The following is a 23,154-nucleotide window of genomic DNA, read 5'->3' on the forward strand; positions in this document are numbered from 1 at the left end:
GGGGGACAAAAAAGTATTATTTTCATAACACAATAAAATATAAATTAGTAAAAAAATTGATAGTAGGAAGTCGGGCGGTAGCACAGCAGTTTAAGCGCAGGTGGCGCAAAGTGCAAAGGCTGGCATAAGGATCCCAGCTCAAGCCCCCCCACACACACCTGAGGGGGTGTGGGGGTTGCTTCACAAGTGGTAAAGCAGGTGTCTTATCTTTCCCTCTCTGTCTTCCCTCCTCTCTCCATTTCTCTCTATCCTATCCAACAACAACGACAGCAATGACAATAACAACAACAATAATAAACAACAAGGGCAACAAAAGGGAAAAAAACAGCCTCCAGGAGCAGTGGATTTGTAGTGTAGGCACCTAGCCCCAGCAATAACTCTGGAGGCAGGAAAAAAAAAAAAAGAGGAAAAGATTGTCTTTGTATATATATATAAAAGAGAGAGATAAGAGAACAATCGGGTTGCAACCTTAAATCTGCCTTCTTTCTAAAAAGAAAAGGGGGGCGAGGGAAATTGTTGGGTTTTTTTTTGGGGGGATGGGGCGGGGGACGGGAAATAAAGTAAAAATACTGCATTACTAGAACTCCAAGCTTTCCCAGGGCTAGTGTTCCCCTGGGCAGAGTGCAGTGGCGGGGAAGGCTGGCCTCCCTACCACCAGTCTGCCCTGTGCTGAGCACGTCTTCTTCGGCTGCTTGTTCCCCTTATTCTGAGAGGTTTGGCAGTGACTGCATTCCAGGGCAATCCCAGAGCAGTCAGGCAGTCTGCCTGAAATCAGGCCAGGCAGGTGGGGCCCGGAGCGGGTGCAGCCAAGGTAAGCAGTACACCAGAAGGCTTTTCTCTGCCCAGACCGGGGAGTTCAGTCCTATTTCCTGCTCCCCTCCACCCCTCACCCCCGACCCCTGGCCCCAAGGTGTGGTTGTGGCTGCAGGCATGCCTTGCGGGCTAGGACTGATGGCCATTTCTCTAGGACTCAAGTGACTTCTCCAGGCTGTGGGATTTTTCTTAAACACATATTGGCTATTTATATCCCACCTGTTTCCACAAATAAATTCTCGCCCAAGAGTCAGCGTAAGATTGGTAAGTGAAAATTCATGTTTTTTTTTTTTCTTTTCCTCCGGGTCCAAAATTCATATTTCTTACTGAATGTAGTACTTCCAAAATTTAAAATGTCTGTGCTGTAAGCTCCAGCAAAGGAACACTTGCCTGTGTGCACACATATACATACACACACACACCAGACTGCCACTTGTATTATCCTGTAGGAATTTGATGGAGGGGTAATGATGATGACTTTTCATTTTTCAGTTTAAGATGTTCTTAAAAAATACCTATGCATTTCTTGTACCAAAGTCCTTTATTATTACTATTACTATTTTATTTTTTTACTAGAGCACTGCTCAACTCTGGTTTATGCTGGTGGTGCTGGGGATTAAATTTGGGACGTTTTGATGCCTCAGACATGAAAGTCTTTTTGCAGAATCATTAGGCTGTTTCCCCCACCCCTATCACAAAGTCTTAAAGAGGTTACTTTCTTTTTCAAAGTAGATAGGGGATGTGAGGGCAATCTGGCTGCGACATCTGTCACCCCATTGATCGCCAGGGTTGATTCGGCTGATCTGGCTGGCTAGGTGGGTGTCCCCTTCCTCCCTTACCGCTCCATAATACCTTTTTGTTCGTTTATGTGGTTCAAGTACAGCTCCTTAAACTCTTAAAAAAAAAAAAAAAAAAGTAGATAGGATAAGCCTCCATCACCTAGTTTCATTAGTTATTTACATCAAAGGCTCTGTGGATTAATAAGATTATAGGCCTTCCGGGAGTCGGGCAGTGGTGCAGCTGGTTAAAAAAAAGCACAAGGACTGGTGTAAGGATCCAGGTTCGAGCCCCAGGCTCCCCACCTGCAGGGGAGTCACTTCACAAGCGATGAAGCAGGTCTGAAGGTATCTTTCTCTCCCCCTTTCTGTCTTCCCCTCCCCGCTCCATTTCTGTCTTATCCAACAACATCAATAACAGCAATAATAATAACAACAATAAAACTAGGACAACAAAAGGGAATAAATAAAAATTAAAAAAAAAAAGAGTATAGGCCTTCTTATGGAAAACAGCATGGAATCCCTAGACAAATGAAAATGGAAATATTTCTTTTTTGCCTCTGGAATTATCACTGGCACTGTAATCCACCCTCCTGGCAGCCACTTTATCCTTTTTTTCCCCTCCCATTTTATTGGATAAAACAGAGAGAAACTGAGAGGGAAGGGGGATATGGAGAAGGAGAAAGAGAGACACCTGCAAACCTGCTTCACTACTTGGTTGAAGCGTCCCTGCTCCAAGTAGGGATGGGGGCTCAAACCTGGGTCCTTGTGCATAGTACTGTGTGCGCTTAACTGGGTGTGTTACTGCCTGGCCTCCAAATGTAAACATCTTCTAAAAAGCCACAGTATCACCCTGTACTCATGGCTGCACTATTCACGGTGTGAAATAAAAACAACCTAAATGTACAACAGGTGGCGGGATAAAATGAGGGGCTGTATAGTCAGTGCAATACGACTCTGCAGTTTAAAAGGATGAAATTGTATTGTCTGGAACGAAAGGAATAGAACTGGACTTGATGAAGCTAAGTAAAATAACTGCAGGACTTCAGAGCCTCAGGCCTATTTGCATAATAATCATTTTGCTATTATCCCACCCTAAATTGTAGGATTTTATAAGCCACTGTTTAACTAATAATTAATTTTTTTTTATTTGCTATAAGTAACGTTCTCTGCGGTATTATATATCGGACCCTACAGCTGCCTCTGCCTGCAGGGGAAGGCGGCCCACATGCACTAGGTGACACGCTTCGGCCCGCTTTAGAATTTTAGTTTTTGGATTTTACTTATTTTTATTTATTTTTGCCTCCAAGGTTCTCGCTGGGGCTCAGTGCCTGCACTACGAATCTACTGCTCCTGGAGGCCTTTTTTCCCCATTTTTTTTTGTTGCCTTTGTTGTTGTTTTATTTATTAATGAGAAAGACATCAGGAGAGAAAGAACCAGACATTACTCTGGCCATGTGATGCCGGGGATTGAACTCAGCACCTCACGCTTACAGGTCCAGTGCTTTACCCACTACGCCACCTCCCGGACCACGTCTTGGTTGTTATTGTTGCTATAGCTGTTGTTGTTGGATAGGACGGAGAAATCGAAACCTGCAGACCTGCTTCACTGCTTGTCAAGTAACCTCCCTGCAGGTGGGGAGCTGGGGGCTCGAACCAGGATTCTTACCCTGGCCCTTGTGCTTCATATCATGTGCACTTAACCCGCTGTGCTACCACCTGGCACTTGATTTTATTTCATTTTTACCAGAGCCCTGCTAAACTCTGGTTTATGGTTGTGCAGGAGATTGAACCCAGGACTTCAGAGCCTCAGGCCTATTTGCATAATAATCATTTTGCTATTATCCCACCCTAAATTGTAGGATTTTATAAGCCACTGTTTAACTAATAATTAAATTTTTTTTTAATAACTTTAAACATTTAGTGTGTAGATTTTGTGGTTAGACAGGGCTGAGTTCCAGTTCTTGCTCTGCCACTTGCCAGCTCTGGGACTTCAGGCAGGCCACTGGTCGAATCTGAGCCGTTTCCTCACGCTACGTCAGGCTAGTCATACACCTTTCCTAGCGTTCAGACGACGGACATGGCAACAAAAAGGACTCTGTTGGTGCAAGGGACAGTGGCTCGTGAATGCTCACTGTGGCCGATGGATTTATGTAGCGTCTTTCTCCAAGACTTCTCTGCAGGGCAGGCACATGGGCAAGGAGACTCCACAGAGCTGGAAGGGAGAGTGCGGTGGCTTAAAAGAATGCTCTAGGGGGTTGGGCGGTAGCGCAGTGGGTTAAGCACATGTGGAGCAAAGCGCAAGGACGGGTGGAGGATCCTGGTTCGAGCCTCCGGCTCCCCACCTGCAGGGGATTCGCATCACAGGCGGTGAAGCAGGTTTGCAGGTGTCTGTCTGCCGCCCCCCCCCCCCCATCTTCCCCCTCTCCATTATTTCTCTCTGTCCTATCCAACAACAACCACAGTCCATAGTAACCACAACGATGGTAAAAACAACCAGGGTAACAAAAGGGGAAAAATGGCCTCCAGGAGCAGTGGATTCATGGTGCAGACACTGAGCCCCTGCAATAACCCTGGAGGCAAAAAAAAGAATGCTCTAGTCAGAGCTGAGGAAACAAACTGGGGAAGCAACAGCTGAAGTAGCAGTGAAGAGACATCAGAAAGCAAGTTTCAGTACAAGACCCGGGTCCAAGTGCAAGTAGGATTATTGTTCACTGCTGAGTGGTTAGCAGCCAACAAATGGAGACTCAGGTCAGAGGACTGACCTACAGCGAGGTACCTCCCTCCTCAGCAGCGGCCACTCCAGTGTCTATGCGCCACCTCCTCTCTGCCTGCTGTAGCAACAAGCTTTCCAGTAAATGTTGCAAAAACTCATCCTTCTTCCATGGGGGGTGGGGTGGGGTGGGGTGGGGTGGGGGATAGTAGTGATGATGGAGGAAGGTCTGACACTGGCTCCAGCCAAGCTGGAGCCTGATTTCCTTAGTGAGATTAGGATCTGGACCCAAGGAGTGGTTTGACCCAACCCCCAGCACTTGGCCCATGATCTTCTGTCAGACAATTTCCCTCCCTGCAACTCCCCAGAGCAGGGCTTCTTCAGGTCTCTTCCCCAGTTGGCAGCTCGTGCAAAGCTACCTGAAATAGGAACAGCTAAGTCTGACTAAGTAAAGAGCTCTGGCTATGGGTGGGCTAGAGCTAAGAGGTTCCGTGACCTGTTTGTTGGCTCATTCCATCAACGCTGGCCTTGTTCTTGGTTTTGAGTGCTGCGTTCTGTCCTTCAAGGGACAGCTGAGGAAGGTAGGTTAAGTGCAGGCTTCTGCTCCCCTCCGCCCCAAGCACGTGAAAATGCGGGCTCTGCACTCCTGCTTGGAGAAATGTAGCAGATAGGCTCTGGACCATGCCACATAGCATCACGGGAAATGGAAAAACAGTAGTTAGAGTTAAGAAAGAGGAAGAGGCTTGAAGACTGGCAAAAGAGCTCACTTGGGTAGCACACTGCTGTTCTGCCATGTGTGGACCCAGGAGGAGCCTGGCCCCCACCACAGTGAACTAAGTTTCAGTGCTGTGGCCTGTCGTGTTCGCTCTCTACCTTTTTGTTTCTCTACCTGAAAGTCATCCTGTAGTGGTGAAGCCCCTGTGGAGAAGAAGAAAGAAAAGAAAAAAAAAAAAAAAAAAAGGTTTGACATAAAACCTCAGCTCTTTCTTTTGCTGCCTCTGTGGTCTACTTCACCTTTTTTTTTTTTTTTAACCAGAGCACTGTTCAGCTCTGGCTTATGGTAGTGCAGGGAATTGAACCTGGGGCTTTGGAGCCTCAGGCATGAGAGTCATTTTGCATAACCACTATGCTATCTACCCTCCGCCCCACTTCACCTCTTAAAAAGGCTAATGACAACTGGCTTGTTGATGATTAAGGCAGGGGTAACATTTATAAAAGTGCCTAGCTCCTAATTATTATTTCTGTAGCCTTAGAACCAACAAACATAGTCTGGACAGAGACCAGGTTTAAACCTAGTTTAACTATCTGCAGACTTAGTGTGGGGTCTCTGCAATTTTTTGAGTTTCATATTCTCCAGCTGCAAAACATGGCTGGTAAAAATACTGAGGGAAAAAAATCCCTTTTATTTTCGTGCTCCCTCCCAATGCCTACTTAGTACTTTCTCCAGCAGAAGCAGAGAAAGCAAAGAGGCAGCTCCCTATGGCTCCAGGCAGCTTTCACAATCCCTTAAGCAAACATCCCAGTGAAAGGCAAAGCAAAAGCCCTGAGGCCACATGGGAAAAAGACTCCTTACCTCATCTCAGGAGGACCCTTCGAAGACAAAGTGAATCCCATCCTGTCCCATTCCATCCTGTCCCGTCCCATCCCATCATTTCACTTCTGTACAATTCAGTTCAAACTCAATCCCAACAAAGAGTGTCACTGCAAATTGTTTATTAAAACACAAAGCAATGGACAGTGAAAAACATCCTGATTTTTTTAAAACTTTTTTGGTGGGAGAAGGGTGGGGCATGGAAGGGGTTGGGATAGCTAGAAACAGCCAGAAGGAAAGAGAGCTCTACCCACCCTACTGCTTCCCCGGGCCAGCCAGGTTCAAAGCTCCTCAATCACATCTCAACGTGTCTGTCACTGTGAGTGAGTGTGGTGGCTACAGACAGAGTTGGTTTGGCCTGTGCAGGGAAAGGACGGGAATCTAGCGTGAATGCTACAAGGGCTACTAAGAGCTCGACAGCATAGTAAGGTCCAGTCTGGAGAGCAGGACTTGTTTCCCAATAGACCAGAAGTAGCTGAAGAGACTGCCCTGAGCTCAGGACGGGCAGTTGGTCCAGCCTGGGAGATTTGGTGGAAGGAAAAAGAAGGACGGAACCATTCCAGGGTCAAATTTCTTTTCATTCCCTGGGTCATGGACATGTCAGGGAAGAGGAGTCAGGAATGCCTCACTGCTGGTTTTGCCACAGCGTCTCTCCCTGCCAGTCCTCTCTCTCCTCCTGCCTGGCAACTCGGTTCTCCTTTCCTCACAGTTGTCCTTTGAGAGGACAGAAAGCACACTTTGGTTTGTTGTTGTTTCTCTTTGTGCTGGAATATAGCACTGGAGCTCAAAATAGAGGTGAGAATGGAGTTCTGCTTTTCCTGGTGCCTGGAGCCCCCCTCTCACAAGACTGCCTGGATGTGAGAGGTGCCAAGGCCCGCTCTGCCAACTCTCGCAGGCACTACTGCGTCCTGTCTGCCAGCACAAGCCTGGCTCCTTGTTTTTATACTGGGGGGTGGGGTGAGGGTGGGGATGGGGGACCATCCCTGAAGGTCTATCCTGCTCTTTTATGTTGACCCAGCCAAGCCCCGAATCCTCTGCTCTTATCAAATGGTCTAGCAACCTAAGTCAGGCTAGCCAAGAGGCAGCTGGGGAGAACAAGCCACCTATGTCCAAAGAAACCCACCTTTGCTGGGTGGCTGCCCCAATGGTGCCAATCTAGTCTTGTTTAAATGAGGCCACCTAGCCCTCTTGTCCCAGGAGAGGTCTCGATACAAAAGAGTCCTAGAACTGGGGCCGAAAGGGAAAAGCTACTCTGATCTCTCAGAAGCTTGGACATTAAGGCTTTGTAATTTTCTGAGAGCTCTTTGATCCTAATTATATCTTTCCATACAAGAGGGGCAGGTTTCCTCAGCCATTTCTAAATCGGCCCCGGGTGTTCCCGGTTCTATTTCAATGTAGTCACTGATGTCTCCTCCCTCAGGTGCCACAGGAGAAGGGTCCATAGGGCACCCTCCTCCACCTCCCACCTTTCCTCAGAGGAGCACCTACACATTTCCCGCTCTGGAAAGCTCACTTGCTCCCCAGAGCCCTTTTAGAGGCCCGGAGGACACTGTTACACGCTGCCTGCCACTTAATGCCACTAGGGCCGCTCCAGGAAGACAACACTTGAATGAGTTCAGAGCCGGCCAGCCAAGGGGAGGGAGATGAAGGGATGGACGGAGAGGAAGGGATGGAGAAGCAGCCCCGTGGCAGAGACTGAAAGACCCCTGCCCAGACCTGAATCTAGAGGGAATGCCCACCCTGGCTCAGAGCAGGAGAGGAAAAGGCACTGTGCTGACCGGGGTGGGTTCTTCCCCACCCCCAGAGAGGGTAGAGAACCTGCTGATTCTTTCCCCGGGTTTCCCAAGGTGAGCTGATTTCTAGGGAAAGGAATATAAATGCTAGGAAAGGGAAAATACTGCTGCTGTTTTCTGAAGTTTAACTCGAGATTCCAGAAGCCATGGCCAGGCCTTGCCAGGAGAGGGTAGAGGCAGGATAAGAAGAGAAATTCCTTAAAACAGAAGCTTCTCCAAAAAAGATAAAGAAGTCAAACCATAATTCTTAAACTGGATTGAACAGTTCCAGGCACAGAGAGGGAAGTAAACTTAACTCAGATTTCACCCCATCTCTTCAAAGTTTAAGTGACCTCCAACGTGACGCCCCATTTCAGGCCAGTATCTTTTAAGCACACAGTGGACACAGGGGAGCAAGATCACGCACTAGAACCAAGAGATGACCCTGCAGATGCTGCCACCCTCTGGGGAGTCTTACACCACTGATGCTGGAGGACACCTAGCACTCAAGTCATCAGAACTCAACTGAGAAGCTTCTACTCGATCACGGAGACTTGGGGGGGAGGGGGGGAGGTGCACAGGGGCATGGCAGTAGGGGTGGGGTGGGGTCTGGTTTAGGGGCCCTAGGTCCCACACATTGTCTCTTCATCTGTTGTTTCAATCAGCATGAGTGAAGCCCACAAGTTTGATTTGGGCCACTAACCGAGCTATAATGAAGACTCAGCCCACACCTTTGCATGGTCTACCTAGAACCTGAACCCAAGCCACACTTCTGGCAAACGGAGTTACTGCCCTGGCCACATGCTCTTTCTTGGCTTGGGTCAGCTGGGCTTGAGAGGCTCTCAAACCCTAGGGCAGAATGTGGACCCAGCAGAAGAGCCCAAGCTGCACCCCTTCAGCCTCCTCCCAACTCCAGTGGGGTTCCCTGCAATGCAGCCTTGATCCTAGCACTAGCTCAGAATACAGATGTGGGAAACGACAGTGCAAAAAGCAAAAGATGAACAAGGTATTTAACCACACACATACACACACACACACACACAAACACCAAAAAAAAAAAAAAATGCCCCATTCCACCCATTCACCCAAAACTTTATGTACCTATATTATCTTGGAGGAGTAAAAAAACAAAAACAAAAAAGCAAACTTTCAAGTTTAGCATCACAAGCCAGCTGTGACCAGCGCTGGGCAGCTCGTAGCTGGGTGGCTTGGCTACAGGGGACTCCGCCCCAGTCTCCACCATACTTTCTTCACTACCCTCTTAGTTTTCCTCAGCCACAAGGCTCCTTCCTCTCAGACCCAGCAATGAGGAAAGTGCCCATCCCGGAGTTCAGGGGGAAGGGGTGGGCTGGAAACAGGCTGAAACACAGCTGCTTGGCTTACAGTACCATTCGGAAATAGCCCCAGGAGCCAGGGTTTCCTCCTGAGACTCTGAGTCACCAAAGGGATGGAGTGAGGGGAGGAGGCAACAGCCCCTCCTACTTCGAAGAGACCCAAACAAAGCAACAAACAAGGCAAAACAGAGGAAACAAGTTCTATTTCCTCATCTGATCTCCTCTCCACTGGCTTTGGGGAGTCATGGTGGACCTGGAACCAAAGCCACTGACGTAGCCCGCTTAACAGATAGGGTGTCCGACACTCTGGGAAGAGTTTCTCTGATTGCAGCCTCAGGCCACAGCCTCCGAGGCTATTTAAAATAATAAAGGGCTGAGCTCTCAGCGGACTACATGCTGTCCTGGAGTAACGTGGAAAGAGCTGGAACCCAGGCCATGAGCCCCAGCGCTACTTACTTTGTTACATGCAGAACAGCTCAGAGATGGAGCTCCTCAGAAACACATCTAAAAAGACCAGTGCACCTGTGGACATATTCTGCTCTGGGCCAAGCCTGAGATTCTGTGCTGCTCCAGCCCAGGCAGAAGCGAGTTCTCTGCTTTCCGTCCACAGCATTCTTTGAAGTTGGAATCTTTCCTTACTGCTGCCCTAGCTGGAAAGTGAATGACAGTGTCCAGAAAGAAGTAACAAGGGAGTTTTATCCCTTGCAGACAGACATGTCTTGCTAGGGCTGGTTTCAGAACTGCCAGGGTGACTGCTAACTGGGGAACCAAGTACCTGGCTGCTACCTGGTAGGAGATTGAGAGGACAGACAGGTGTACTGTTAATGCCAGTGAGAAGCATCACCTGGCCAGATATAGTCAGTCAACCTAGCTCCTGGGGGCAATCTAAACAGAAACCAATATTGGCTAAACTGTGACACAGGACATGGGAATAGCCGGACACCAGACACTAGACACTCTAAACAGTGCTCAGTCGCTTAGTAGGGCTCAAGTCTCTGAGATTGCTCTTAAGTTATGCTAACATAAGCCTTTTCCAATCCAAAGACCAGAAGAGACTTTTAAGGTCAAGTGTTTTGTCGCAGACTGGAAAACATCCCTATCCCCTGGCAGCAAGGTCCTACAAAGAGGCCAGTAAAAGAACTGCTGGGTCAGGGCCTCCCGGAGGCTGGCTCAGAGATCCAGGGAGGGAGTACCACCAAGGCGAAGGGGGAGAGGAGACATTGAAGCAGAGGGGACCCAAAATCCTCAGTCTCCTACCCTTCTTGGCTATAACTTAGTAGGATGGTTGAGAGAGAAAGATTCCATGTAAGCTCAATTTAGGGAAAAGAGAGAGAAAGAGAGAGAGAGGAAATTAGGTCCAAAGCAGGCACTAAAGTAAAAATAATTTGTTGTGGTAACAAGTCAGAGGCAAGGTGAGGGCCTGACGTAAAGTAATTATCTTGGATACTAGACAGTCCTATGACTGGCACGGGGAGACAAGCAATGACAAAGCTCAAACACTAAAGGTGGAACCATCACTGGGCTAAAATCAGAAACGCTTCCACCTAGGGAAGCGTCTATTTAATCTTTTTTTAAACCCCCTTTCCATTTTTGTTTATCATACACATTAGACATGTTCATACATACACACACAAACACACTTAATCCCAAGACATCTGAAAATGTATCTGGCTATAACTTCAGAATAGACCCAATTCCCAGAGCTGGTCTTCTCAGGTAGTAAGATGACATTTCCCTGTGTATTCCTGGCCTAAAAAGGGGAACTGTGCCTGCTCTGTTTTCAGTCTTTTACACGAGGCACACACACAAAGGTCCTTGCACAGGTGGGATTCAGTTACCCTAAGACCGCAGAGAGGAAAGAGACAGACAGCTGGGAGCCAGTCAGAGACTGGGACTGAAGCAGGTCTGGGACCAGGTGGTGGATGAGGGCTGCTCTCTACTCACTCTGCCTCTTTTTAGCTCCTTTAATTTGTATTTGTGTGTGTTTTTTTTTGTTTGTTTGTCTTTTTTTTGTTTTCTTGTTAATCACTGTGAAAAATACAGAAACCAAAACCAACATATTTGGTTTCTTTCCTACAACCCTCCACCCTGTCCAAGATGGTACTTTGCTCTCACAACCGGCAGAGGCAGAAGAGGGTTGGGATGAAGACTCCAAAGGCCACCAGGATGGGAAACATGAGGCTGCTGTTGTCCGAGGCATAGGGGTTGGGCGTTCGGGGGCCTGACTGCACCCGGTTCTTATTGGTCTGTCTTTTCAGATTTGATCCTTCATCATATTCTTCTTCTTCCTCTTCCTCTTCCTTCTTCTCCAAGCCTGGATGAGGCTGCAGCTTTGGTACATCTGACAGGAGAGAAGGAAAGCCTTGAAGTGAGACCTAAGAACAGTAAATGAGCCACTGTAAAAAGACAGCATGACCTAACCCGAATCACGGGAGACGGGGAAGGCAACAGGAAGGAGAAGAAATAATTTCTGGCCTAGAGGGCAGCAGGGTGCTGCCAACACCAGTCTGGATTTCATTAAAAAGCAGCAAAAGCACACCAGCAAGTCCCACCACTTCCCTCACTTCTTATCCTACTACTTCAAAGTCCTAGGGGAATAGCTAGGACAGACAATGGCCCAACAGCCAAACCGAACATTTAAGGGAGAAAGAAAAAGAAAGCATTCCTTTATTTATTTTCAACCAGGTTTCACATCAGCACAGAGTTCCACCACTCCCAGAAAACTCTCTCTTCCAGCCCAATCTTGGAGAGAGGTAGGGAGTAAGGGGCAGACAGAAAAAGAGATGCCACAGCACTATTCCATGCTGTGTCGGGATTCAAACCCTGGTCCTTGCACATGGTTGAGTATGAGCTCTACTGGAAGAGCGATCTCCCGGCCCTATGTAACCATATATACACAAAGCGATATATGTAACCATATATGTAACAAAGCGATATATGTAACCATATATACACAAAGCCATCTCCGGGCCCTATGTAACCATATATACACAAAGAAGTCAAGCGGGAAAGGGGAGAAAGAGACACGCTGCAGCACTGCTTCTTCGCTCATGAAGCTCCCCACTTGTAGGTGGAGACCACAGCCTTGAATACAGGTCCTGCGCACTGTAACACGAGTGCTTGACCAGGGGTATCACTGCCTAGTCCCCTAATTTTTTGAAATATTTATTTACTCCCTTTTGTTGCCCTTGTTATCTTTTTATTGTTGTTGTAGTTATTATTGTTGTTGTTATTGATGCCCTTGTTGGATAGGACAGAAATGGAGAGAGGAGGGGAAGACAGAGAGAGGTAGAGAAAGATAGACACCTGTAGACCTGCTTCACCGTCTGTGAAGCAACTCCCCTGCAGTTGGGGGGGGGGGTTTTGAACCTGGATGCTTATGCCAGTCCTTGCGCTTTGCGCCACGTGCACTTAACTTGCTGCGCTACCGCCCAACTCCCAGTCCCTTAATTTTTTATATGGAGAGAGAAGGCCAGGGAGAAAGCATAATGGCTACGCTAAAAGGCTTTCATGCCCAAGGCTCTGAGATTCCAAGTTCAATCCCTAGCACCACCATAAGCCAGAGCTGAGTAGTGCTTTGGTCTCTCTCTGTATCTTTCTTTCATAAAAATACACAAAACAGGGAGTCGGGTGGTAGGGCAGAGGGTTATGTGCACATGGTACAAAGCGCAAGGACCGGCGGAAGGATCCCGGTTTGAGCCCCCGGCTCCCCACCTGTAGGGGGGGGTGCCTTCACAGGCGGTGAAGCAGGTCTACAAGCGTCTATCTTTCTCTCCCCCTCTGTCTTCCCCTCCTCTCTCCATTTCTCTCTGTCCTATCTAACAATGACAACATCAACAAGAACAATAACCACCACAACAATGCAAAACAACAAGGGCAACAAAAGGGAAAATAAATATTTTTAAAAATACACAAAACATAAAAAATACGTAAAATGGGGTAGATAACATAATGGCTACACAAAAAAGACCTTCATGCTAGAGGCTCTGAAGTCCCAGATTCAGCCTCCCGCACTATCATAAGCCACAGCTGAATAGTGCTCTAGTAAAAAAAAAAAAAAAAAAAAAAAGCAGCCAGTTAAGCGCAGGTGGCGCTAAGCGCAAGGACCAGCATAAGGATCCCGGTTCAAGCCCCCGGCTCCCCACCTGCAGGGGAGTCACTTCACAGGCAGTGAAGCAGGTCTGCAGGTGTCTTTCTCTCCCCCTCCTCTCCCTTTCTCTCTGTCCTATCCAACAACATCAATAATAACTACAAGGGCAACAAAAGGAAACAAAGAAAAAATTTTTAAAAAACCAGTAACTTCTCTGTCCTATGCAACAATAATGACAGCAATAACAATAACAACAAGAGCAACAAAAATGGGGGAGAAATGGCCTCCAGGAGGATTTGTAGTGCAGGCACTGATAACCCTGGAGACAAAAAAAAAGAACAAAGAGGGAGTCGGGGTAGCAGTAGCGCAGCGGGTTAAGTGCATGTGGCACAAAGTGCAAGGACCTGCGTAAGGATCCTGGCTCCAGCCCCCGGCTCCCCACCTGCAGGGAAGTCGCTTCACAGGTGGTGAAGCTGGTCTGCGGGTATCTATCTTTCTCTCCCCCTCTGTCTTCCCCTCCTCTCTCCATTTCTCTCTGTCCTATCCAACAACAACAACATCAATAATAACTACAACAATAAAACAACAAGGACAACAAAAGGGGAATAAATATAAAAAAAGAGAGAGAACAGAGCAGAGCACTGTTCAACTTTTTCAAATCCCTCCTTCCCACAATCCCTCACTCCTGCTTGGTTCACACAGCAACTGGAGAAGAGCTATTTCCTTCTTAGAGACCCAGATGTTGTGTCATCTAGATAACAGGATGAGATTTGCCAGTATATCCAGAATGAGTTGAGCAAAGGCCAGGTGAGGAAGAAAAAGAACTAAGCTTTCTCTGCAAAACCAGTTTGGGTAGCTGGCACAAAGAATAATGTAAGGCATGCATGCTTAGCCCGCTGTACTACTACCCGGCCACAGCATAACCTAAGCCCTGAGAGAGACACTCCAGGCTGAGCCCGAGAACTAGAGAATCTCCCTAAGTAAACTCTGGCTCCAGAGCAAGTTTAGGCAAGGCTGAATGTTGGAGAGCATACCAAATCTTTTTCCTTCTGGTCTCTAGGAAAACAGATGCATAATAATAGTAACAATAGGAAATAGATGCCTAATAATATGATAGTGAACAGACTAAAGGGGGCAGGGGTCTGTGGAGCACCCAGTTCATTACACACACACACACACAGACACACACACACCACCATGTGCAAAGACCCAGGTTCGAGCCCCCCACATTCCCACCTGCAGGGGAATGATTCATGAGCAATGAAGCAGGTCTGCAGGTGTCTGTCTTTCTTTCTCCCTTTCTATCCTATCAAATAAAATGGGGGAGGGGGGAATGGCTACTAGAAATGGTGGAGTCATAGTGCTTGTACTGAAACCCAGTGAAATCCCTGGTGGAGATATATATATATATATATATATATATATATATAGAGAGAGAGAGAGAGAGAGAGAGGGAGAGGGAGAGAGAGAGAGAGAGAGGGAGAGAGAGAGAGAGGGAGAGAGATTGGGGGAGAGGGACTAAGGACAAGTTCAGTGTCCAAGTGACAAAGTTCAGAACACACCAAAAGGTACCTATTCTGGGGCCAGGCAGTGGTCCACTTGGTTGAGAGTACATGTTACCATGCACAAAGACCCAGGTTCAAATTCAAGCCCCTGGCCTCCACCGGTAGCGGGGAAGGTCTGCAATTGGTGAAGCACGTGTGCAAGTGTCTTTCTTTCTCTCTCCCTATCTTCCCTTCCCTCTTAATTTCTCTCTGTTCTATCAAATAAAAATTAAATGTTTTTTTTTTAAAGTTTTTAAAAACATCCAATTAACAGAGAAGTTAAAGAAGTTTGTTCAAAACCGGACTAAATGGCAGCGAGATCTGAACACAGCTCAACTCAAAGCTACTGGCTAACACTGTGCCAAGCTTTATCCCCATTCATCTAACTCTGAATTCCACCCAATTTGACTTTAAATGTTTTTAAAACAACGACGCTAAATTACCTCATGAATTTCCTAAGTCAAAAAGCAGGTCAAAAGCACAACTTACCATCCACTGTCCCAGCCATGATGTAGAGTGCACAAACTTTGGGATTGTCATAGTACCCCTAGGAAATGAAAAACGGCAGTCAGCCCCAGACAGCAGCAACCACCGCTGCCCCACCACCCACGAGCCACACCCCTTCCTCTGAGCCCCTCCTGGGGGTGGCGAGGGCACAGGGCAATGCAGGAGTGTTACCTTGACGAACTCGATGTAGAGTTTCCCTGTGAAGGTGGACACTTCCCCCTGGACACTCAGTTTTCCCTTTCTGATACTCATGGGGATGATTTCGTCATGGGCAGTGCTATGCCCAACGCGATCAAAGATATCCAAGTCCTTCACCACGACATGGCCATTCAGTCGCACATCAAATACCTTCCGAGATGAAAAAAGGACAGTGTCAAGACTGGCAGCTCACAGCCCTTCAAGCAGCTGGACATCATGCACCTGCCTGGGCTTCAAGTTCAAACCCAACTTAAGGGGTGGTGGGCTAGATATGCTCCAGAGTAGCTAGTGATTTACCTCGACTAAGTGAAAGCTGTGTTCATGGAGGTTTCATACTGGCCTAGGGAACAAAGGACAGATCCAAAAGCTCCACATGGAAAGAAGGAAATTCACAGAAAGGACAGGAAGGCCTTAATGGGCGAGTTAGCTGCCAAGAACTAGAATTCTGGCGTTGCCCCGTCTCCAACCCTAAGACAAGAGCAGCCTCACGAACAAAGAGAAGTAGCTTTGCTGGGGCAGAAGGAATCTATCCAGCTTTTCCTCAAAGCTCATCTGTTCCCGTTGTCTGGGAAGGCTCTTACACTTTGGCCCAGAGCAGAGGACTACCCAAAAGTGGCACTGTTCCACGGATCTGCAGGGCCTCACCTTCTGCTGGGACTGTGCAAAGTAGACCTCAGCAAATTTCAACACCAGCACATAGTCCCCCTCCTCCTTGATGGGCACTTCATAGCCAAAGGTCTCCTCATTGTACCGCTCTGTCTGATACAGGATCTGGTCCTCAGGATTGGACCGCAGGATTGGCAATTTCATGCCATAGTCAGAGGCTGGGGACAAAAGACAAAGAGAAACTACATCAGAGGGAAAAACAAAACACAAAACATAAAAGGGCAGGGAGACCCCAGCTCTGCTGGAGGCATTTCCAGGCAGTGCTAATAGCTCTCCTAGTGGAGGAGGTCAAACCCCATGCCTGGCTGCAAACAGACCTGACACCAAGGCGAGAATCAGCCAGCCACTACGAAGGAGGAGTACAGAAACCAAACACCAGTCACCCCAAGAGATCCCATAACCCACCACGGCAGAACTTTTGGAAAGCACAGTGAGATGGCTTTCCCCCAATAAAGACAGCGATGGGGAAAAAGAACAAGTGAGGCTGGGGAGATAACATAATGGTTATGCAAAAGACTTTTATGCGTGAGAGTCTGTCCCAAGTTCAGTCCCCATCTCTGATGCTTTAAAAAGGGAAACAACAAGCACGATTCTTTATTAGAACAAAAGCACTTCGCTATAGTTGCCTCCTTCCCTGAGAGGAAGAGCTTCAGAGAAACTTCATAAAACAAGGGGCAAAACCAGGAACTCTCCCAGACAAATAAGTTCAAAGAATGTTTGTCCTCATTCAGTAAAGCTCAGAGCCCAGAATGGACAGGAAATGTTATAAAGGCAGTCTTATAAAGTCAGTTATAAAGCCAGGTGGTGGCTCACCAGGCAGAACACACATTACCATGTATGAGTACCCAAGTTCAAGTTTCAGTCCCTTCCTGCAGGGTAGAAGCTTCATAAGCAGTGGCACAATGCTACAGGTGACTCTCTCTCTCTCCCTCTCTCTCTCTCTCTCTCTCTCTCTCTCTCTCTCTCTCTCCCTCTACCAGCAAATAAATAAACAGCCATCAGGAGCAGTGGAGTGGTGTGGACACTAAGTCTCAGTGATAACCCTGGTGGTGGCAAAAACAAAACCCAGCCTTTCTCATCTTTACTAAAATAAGGTACGGACATTAGATACTTTTTACATATTTTCACTCAAAAAGTTCCAAGGCTGGTAAAGAGAAATATGCCCTCAAAAACGACAATACTGCTCTTTGATTTCCTTTGGATCCAAAGCACCTTACTTTCCAGATTCACAAAATTCAACTTTACCTCATCTCTTGAACATTCCTCCAGTGAAACCCAAAGTAAAAAAGGCCTTGGACTATAGCTCAGTGGTAGAGTACACGTTTTGTACTTATGAGGCCTGGGGTTCGATCCTCAGTACTCAAAAACAAAGTTCCACCGCAAACCCCAGCACTTGACAGTCCCTGGCACTGAAGCAGGCACTCATACGATCTACTGAAGGAGCAAGTGGCAACAAGGGAGGCACCTGAGTGCGGTGAAGTCATGCTGCTATCTTCAGGGCCAGAATCATCCTGGCACGGGAGGCAAATCTACCTGTCTGTGTGCTTAGGCTAGGATGCTCTCTCCCCTCTCACATGCCGACAAAGAAGGAAGCAGGACTGGTAGCAGAGGAGCCTTGGACTCCTATCATCCTCAGTCTTCCTCCAAATTGGGAGGAAATAGACCACACGATTCCTCAGCAAACACGAGAAGCCTTACTGGCCTCTGTCTGCTGCCCCCTAGGTGAAGCCTCACTTTCTTCCACTAAAGAAGAAAGTGAGTGACTCCTTTATCCTGTCAGCACAGAGACCTCCCAGTGTCCCCGCAAATCGTCTCAGACTACAGAGATTTGAGTACAGGCAGTCTCTCCTCCAGCCTGGAATGAAGACTTGAGGACTACCTTCCAAACCCACCGTGACTCTGCAGGCAGTTAGCACCTGCATCCTTTGGAAGAGGCTGGAGGGGCAGGCCTCCCTGCAGCTTTATCTTCTGAATCACCAAAACTCCAAGACAGAGGATCTTTTATCTCCAAGGAAGGTAAACGTAACTAAGAGATCCGATCCGATGGCTAAGCTCAAGGCCTCAAAAACAAACAAACAAACAAACAAACATAATTGTGAACAGTTCCTGTCAGCAAACAGGAGCCCAAGATCAGATGGACTGATGAGACAACGCAACAGGAAACTTAGTGCTCTCTGGTCGTCAGACTTTTGTCTTCTAATTTCTCCTCAAGAAATCCAAGAAGGGTAGCTGAGCAGTACATAAACCATTACACTGGGGCACAAAACTAAAGATTAAATAACTGCTATTTCTCTTCAAACTGAATGCTGAGAATGGCCATCTTCCAAGAATACTACAATCCTGCTAAGTATGGAACATTAACTAGATTAGCTTTTTAGATACACACACAGTTTCGTGCCAAATGGAAAAAGTGAGAAATGACAGTAATATAATCTGTGGCAACTTCAGTCTCACAACTGGAAAACTCAAGTCATGTGAACAAAAGCCATTTAGCCTTGGAATTACCTTGAAATATTTTCACTTGAAAACCCAAGTGGCTTTCCCAAGAGATGCACCACATGCAAAGTTTAATTCATCCAAGTTTCTTTTCTTTTTTTTTTCACCCAAGTTTCAAGAGGTGTAATTACAAAAGAAAAAGAAGAAGTTCTCTCCCCCTCCAATCTCATGGCCTTTACGTATTAACAGCTAAACAGATTTCTCTGCAGTACAGTGAAGTGTACTGGACAGCCAGCACACAGCCGAAGTTGACATAATATAGCTCAGAACTTAACCAAAAAGGAAGGGGTCGAAAGGCCTTCAAGAGGCCTGCTGCGGGCGGAGGGTAGATAGCATAATGGTTATGCAAACAGACTCTCATGCCTGAGAGTCTCCAAAGTCCCAGGTTCAATCCCCCGTACCACCATAAGCCAGAGCTGAATAGTGCTCTGGTAAAAAAAAAAAAAAAAAAAAAAAAGAGGCCTGCTGCTTAGCGCTAGACAATGAGGCAGCCAGCCCACACGGTAAAGGCTGCCAGGTTCTAGAGTAAGCCAGGCCTGGATTTGAACCTGGGCTCTGCCATCCACTCTGTGATGTAGGTCAAGTTACCTTCTCTAAGTGTTTCCTCACCGGTCAAGTGGGGCTATCACCTACCCCCACGGGGTTGTGGCAAGGATTTCTACATCTGCGAAGAGCTTACTATGTGCCTCAGAGAGCATGTGCACTAGACAAATGCCTTCCACTCTGACTTTAGGGAATGAATGGACCAAGTGGAGATGGAAGTAACAAAACTAAGGGAGGGAACTGCAGCTGAAACGCAGGAATAACTAAAGCAGGAGCAGGAGGAGCATGGCCGCCATAAGCAGACTGCCACAGAAGTCTCGCACTGCTCCAGCATCACCACCTCACCCTAGGCCTGGGTCACTAGATTATTCTTCAGAATCACTTCTTTCTCAAGGGGGGCCAGCTCCTTACGGATAGACTGAGGGTTCTCAGGGATTCACTTAGCCAAAGGAGAAAGGAAGGGGGTCAAAGTCCCTATATTCTGTCTGTGATTTCTTAGCTCTTATAGACAATGGCATTATCAAGCTACTTGAAAAACCCAGCAGGGGCTGAAGAGATAGCACTGCAGTTTGTGCAAAAGCTTTTCACGCCTGAGGTTCCAAGGTCCCAGGTTCAATCCTTGGCACTAGCCAGATCTAAGCAGTGCTCTAAGCAGAGGCTGTGTAGTTAAGACAGGCCTACATTTGAATACTGGCTCTGACACCTACTGTGTCATATGGAATAAGGAATTTTCTCATCTGTAAAATGATAAGACCAAAATTATCCAGATTATCTGCCCGGAAACTTCTTCTGCTACTCGCAGGGCCTGCAAATGGAGTCTGTCTCTTCACCGACAATACAGTGACACAATTCTAAACAAGTCCCATGACCTTAAGCAAATCAAAAGCAGTAGTGATTCTCTCCCATCCACCTTTCAAGTTTTTATCTCCCTCAAGGCTAAATTCTTCTCTGGACAAACATGAAGGCAGCACAGCAAAGGGTCACCCTCTGGTCTACAGAACTACTCCGGGCTTCTGGAACCACGCTCTGCCTTTCTTTCCGTTCCATGTAAAAGGCCATTAAGCAGAGAAGAAGCCTTTCACTTACTCAGATAGCATGCCAGTGATTTCTAAACCACTAGACACAGTAAGCTGTGAAGGGAAAGGCTCAGAGAGGCTCAGCAAGTTCTCTAGGTCGTACGAATGATAACCGAGCATTTTTCTATGAAGACAAAAATAACTTCTAAAACCAAGAAACCTATTTTTGTACTCTCAGACCAAATAACCTGGTCCGTTCCTCAAGAGAGTCCAAAGGAACTCAAGGAGCAAGTTAAGAAGAACCTGGACTGTGTGGCCAAATCCCCCCCGAGTGCTTCCGAGTCTCCTCCTGTGGGGGTACCCCATGTGATGAGGTGCACTTTCCCTGACTCTGGGCATCTCCTCTGAGCACTGGCTGTCCTCAAGGCAGAAGTATATTCAATAAACATTAGAAAGTGCTTTTGATTGCTGTATTACACCAAAGTAAAAGATTCTGAGGTGGGGCGAAGGATTCAGGTCCTGGAACAGGATGGCAGACGACCTAGAGGGGATTGTATTGTTGTGTGGAAAAGTTGGAAATGTTATGCATGTACAAACTATTGTATTTACTGCTGACTATAAAACATTAATCCCCCAATAAAGAAATTTAAATTAAAAAAAAAAGTGCTTTTGAAAACGAAAGCTACTGAGTGCCCTGGGCCGCTCACAGTTATAGTTATGAGAATGTCCAACGACAAAGCCGGTATAGAGAGACAGCAAGCTCAAAAGCAGGCCAAGCCCTTATCTGGACTAACTTGGCAACAAATACCTGAATTCAAGCAATATGAAATGAACTTTCCTCACTGAGCTGGAGATAACATCCCAGACATGTGGGAAAAGGAGCGAGACACCGAGTTCCTAAGAGCTATTAGTGTAAATAGCTGCGTGAGGCGAGGGTCTCCGAATACCTGGCACACCCTTATCCGAACAGTGCCCCGGCAAGGCGGCACAGTGAGCAGCTGCAGCTCCCTGGGTGGTGCCAGGTGCTCCGCACAGAGACATGGCAGCACCGCCTCCTGAGTGGGCGCTTATTAACACACCTTAGCCCTGGGCCTAGGCGGGTGAAAGGGTGAAAGGGTACTCCCGGGAGCTCCCAGCTGCAGCTGACCTGCACCCTCGTCTCAGCACCCAGGCCTAAGCGCTGCTCCGACCCACACCCTCATCGGCCGCCGGTGGGGCAGGGGACCCCAAAGGCCAGGGCTGAAGAGAAGACTCTAGCCCGGGCGCGTGGTAGGCTTCCCGCGATTTTACCTGCCTGCCGCAGCCGTGAACACACACGCAAACAGGGCCTCAGCATTTGGACCAGCACACTCCGACCAGGGGCTGAGGCCGCGAGGGCTAACCGTGGGAAGCTGGGAAGCCTGCTATCGGCCATGAGAGAGGAACCATCTGCGCCCGCCCCACACCACAGCTACCTCAGGAGGCGAAGTCCACCAACGGTCTCTCCTTCCTCAGGGAGGCTCAGGGAAGACAGTAACGATCTCTCTCTCTCTCTCTCTCTCTCTCCCTCTCCCTCCACAGCCTGGCTCGGGCTGCCACAGCCGAAGGCAGGCTACTGCCGCCCCCACCTGCCAGGGCTCCGCGAATTCCGAGCCCAGCTCCGATGGTTCGGAAAAACAGCCCCCGGCTCCCTCCCGAGAGCCTCACCTGTATGGGAGCTGACAAGCCGAGGCAACTACGGTGAGACTGAGCGCAGCGACAGAGCGAGAACCTTGCGGCAAAGACCGCAGCCAGCTCTGGGCAGCTGGGAATGGCGGCGAGGGGCGAGTCCTGTGGCCCCGCACACGGAGCCAGGCACTTCCTCCCTGAGCTCCCTCCCAGCCTCTCTGACAGAGGAAAGGGTCTAAGGCTGACTCCGTCTCCCCCAACGTGGCGTAGGGCCCACCCACATCCCAGCTGCGCGGGGGCCGACAACTCCGAGGGCCCGGCCCGCAGCTCTGTCCGCACAGCTGATGCTCAGCCGAGTCCAGGCATCGCCCTGGGCCCCGGGACCACGCAGGGCGGCTCTGGGCGGGCACCCCCGGCCGGGCCCGGCCGAGCCGCGCGAGCAGGCCGAGGCTCCACGGCAGCACCCCGGAGCTTCTGCTTTCGAAAAAGGCACCTCTGCGGGGGAGGGAGCCACCGCAAACTTTCCTGACCCGGCAGGGAGTAAGAATCACGCCCGGCTTCCCGCACCACACAGGGCCCCGGACACCTCCGTGCAGCCAGGACCCTGCGAGCCCCGCGCGGCCTCGGGCCGCCCCCCGCGGCAGGGGTGCGGGGTCGAGACCCCGCCGGGCTCGCGCGACCCCCGCGTCGCCGGTCGCCGCTCTGCCTCAACGGCTGCTGGGAGGGAGCCTCGGGCCGACGCCAGGCTCGCGGCACACGGTCGGGGCCCCCGGAGCGGCGGCGGCGGCGGCGGCGGCGGCTGGAGACGTGGCTGCGGGGACGTGGCTCCGGGGTCGGGCTGGGGTCCGGGTGCGGGGCTCTCACCTCGGCCCACCCGGCCTTCCAGCGGGTCCTTGCGGAAGTGGATGCCGTGCACGTCCACATGCGCCTCGCCACCCGCGTTGACGGCCCAGATGACGCTGTCGGGCAGGCCCGCGGCGGACGAGCCCCCCACGCCGAGCCCCGGCCCCCGCGCCGTCAGCAGCAGCAGCAGCAGCAGCAGCGCCAGCAGTCGCGGCAGCGTCGCCGCGGCCCCGTCCTCCGCGCCGGCCCTCAGCATGGCGGCCACCGCCGCGGTGGCAGCCTCCGCCGACCCTTGGCCTCGGCCAGCCGCCAGGCCGCCCCGCACTCAGAAGCGCAGAGCCGCGGGCCGCTCCACCGCGGCAGCCGAAGACATGTCGCGCTCAGGCCTCCTTCTCCTCAGCCGCGGGACCGCCTCCCACCGCGGGAACAACCTACCCCGCCGCCCGGCCCCCGCGGCGACCAATCAACGTCCGCAGCTCATGAATTATCCACGACCCCGCCGGGAGGCGCTCGTCGATTGGCTGGGGGGGTAAGGCAAGAGGCGTGGCCTCCTCCCGACGCCGGCCCAGTCCGCGGGCCATAGAGGGAGCGCGCGCAGCGGCTAG

The 23,154-nt window shown here is 49.4% G+C and overlaps 1 protein-coding gene across 1 annotated transcript; it reads right to left on the minus strand.

Moving 5' to 3' along the window:
• Positions 1-5,998: 5,998 nt before the first annotated feature.
• Positions 5,999-22,962, minus strand: MLEC (malectin). The gene is made up of 5 exons (XM_007525267.3): positions 22,571-22,962; positions 15,984-16,162; positions 15,312-15,488; positions 15,123-15,180; positions 5,999-11,340 (listed from the first exon to the last, which is right to left on the minus strand). The coding sequence occupies exons 1-5, from the start codon at positions 22,803-22,805 to the stop codon at positions 11,111-11,113; spliced, it is 879 nt and encodes a 292-aa protein (XP_007525329.1). The 5' UTR covers positions 22,806-22,962; the 3' UTR covers positions 5,999-11,110.
• Positions 22,963-23,154: the final 192 nt, after the last annotated feature.

Source organism: Erinaceus europaeus, chromosome 6 (assembly GCF_950295315.1).
Source record: "Erinaceus europaeus chromosome 6, mEriEur2.1, whole genome shotgun sequence".
Taxonomy (NCBI): domain Eukaryota; kingdom Metazoa; phylum Chordata; class Mammalia; order Eulipotyphla; family Erinaceidae; genus Erinaceus; species Erinaceus europaeus.

Bases quoted from the DNA above. Each gene is read 5' to 3' on its own strand.
- MLEC (XM_007525267.3), bottom strand. From the start codon at position 22,805: ATGCTGAGGGCCGGCGCGGAGGACGGGGCCGCGGCGACGCTGCCGCGA. The intron at 16,163-22,570 runs GTGAGAGCCCCG...TTTTGTCCCCAG, and splicing joins GGAAGGCCGGGTGGGCCGAG to CCTCTGACTATGGCATGAAA. The intron at 15,181-15,311 runs GTAACACTCCTG...TTCATTTCCTAG, and splicing joins TCTACATCGAGTTCGTCAAG to GGGTACTATGACAATCCCAA.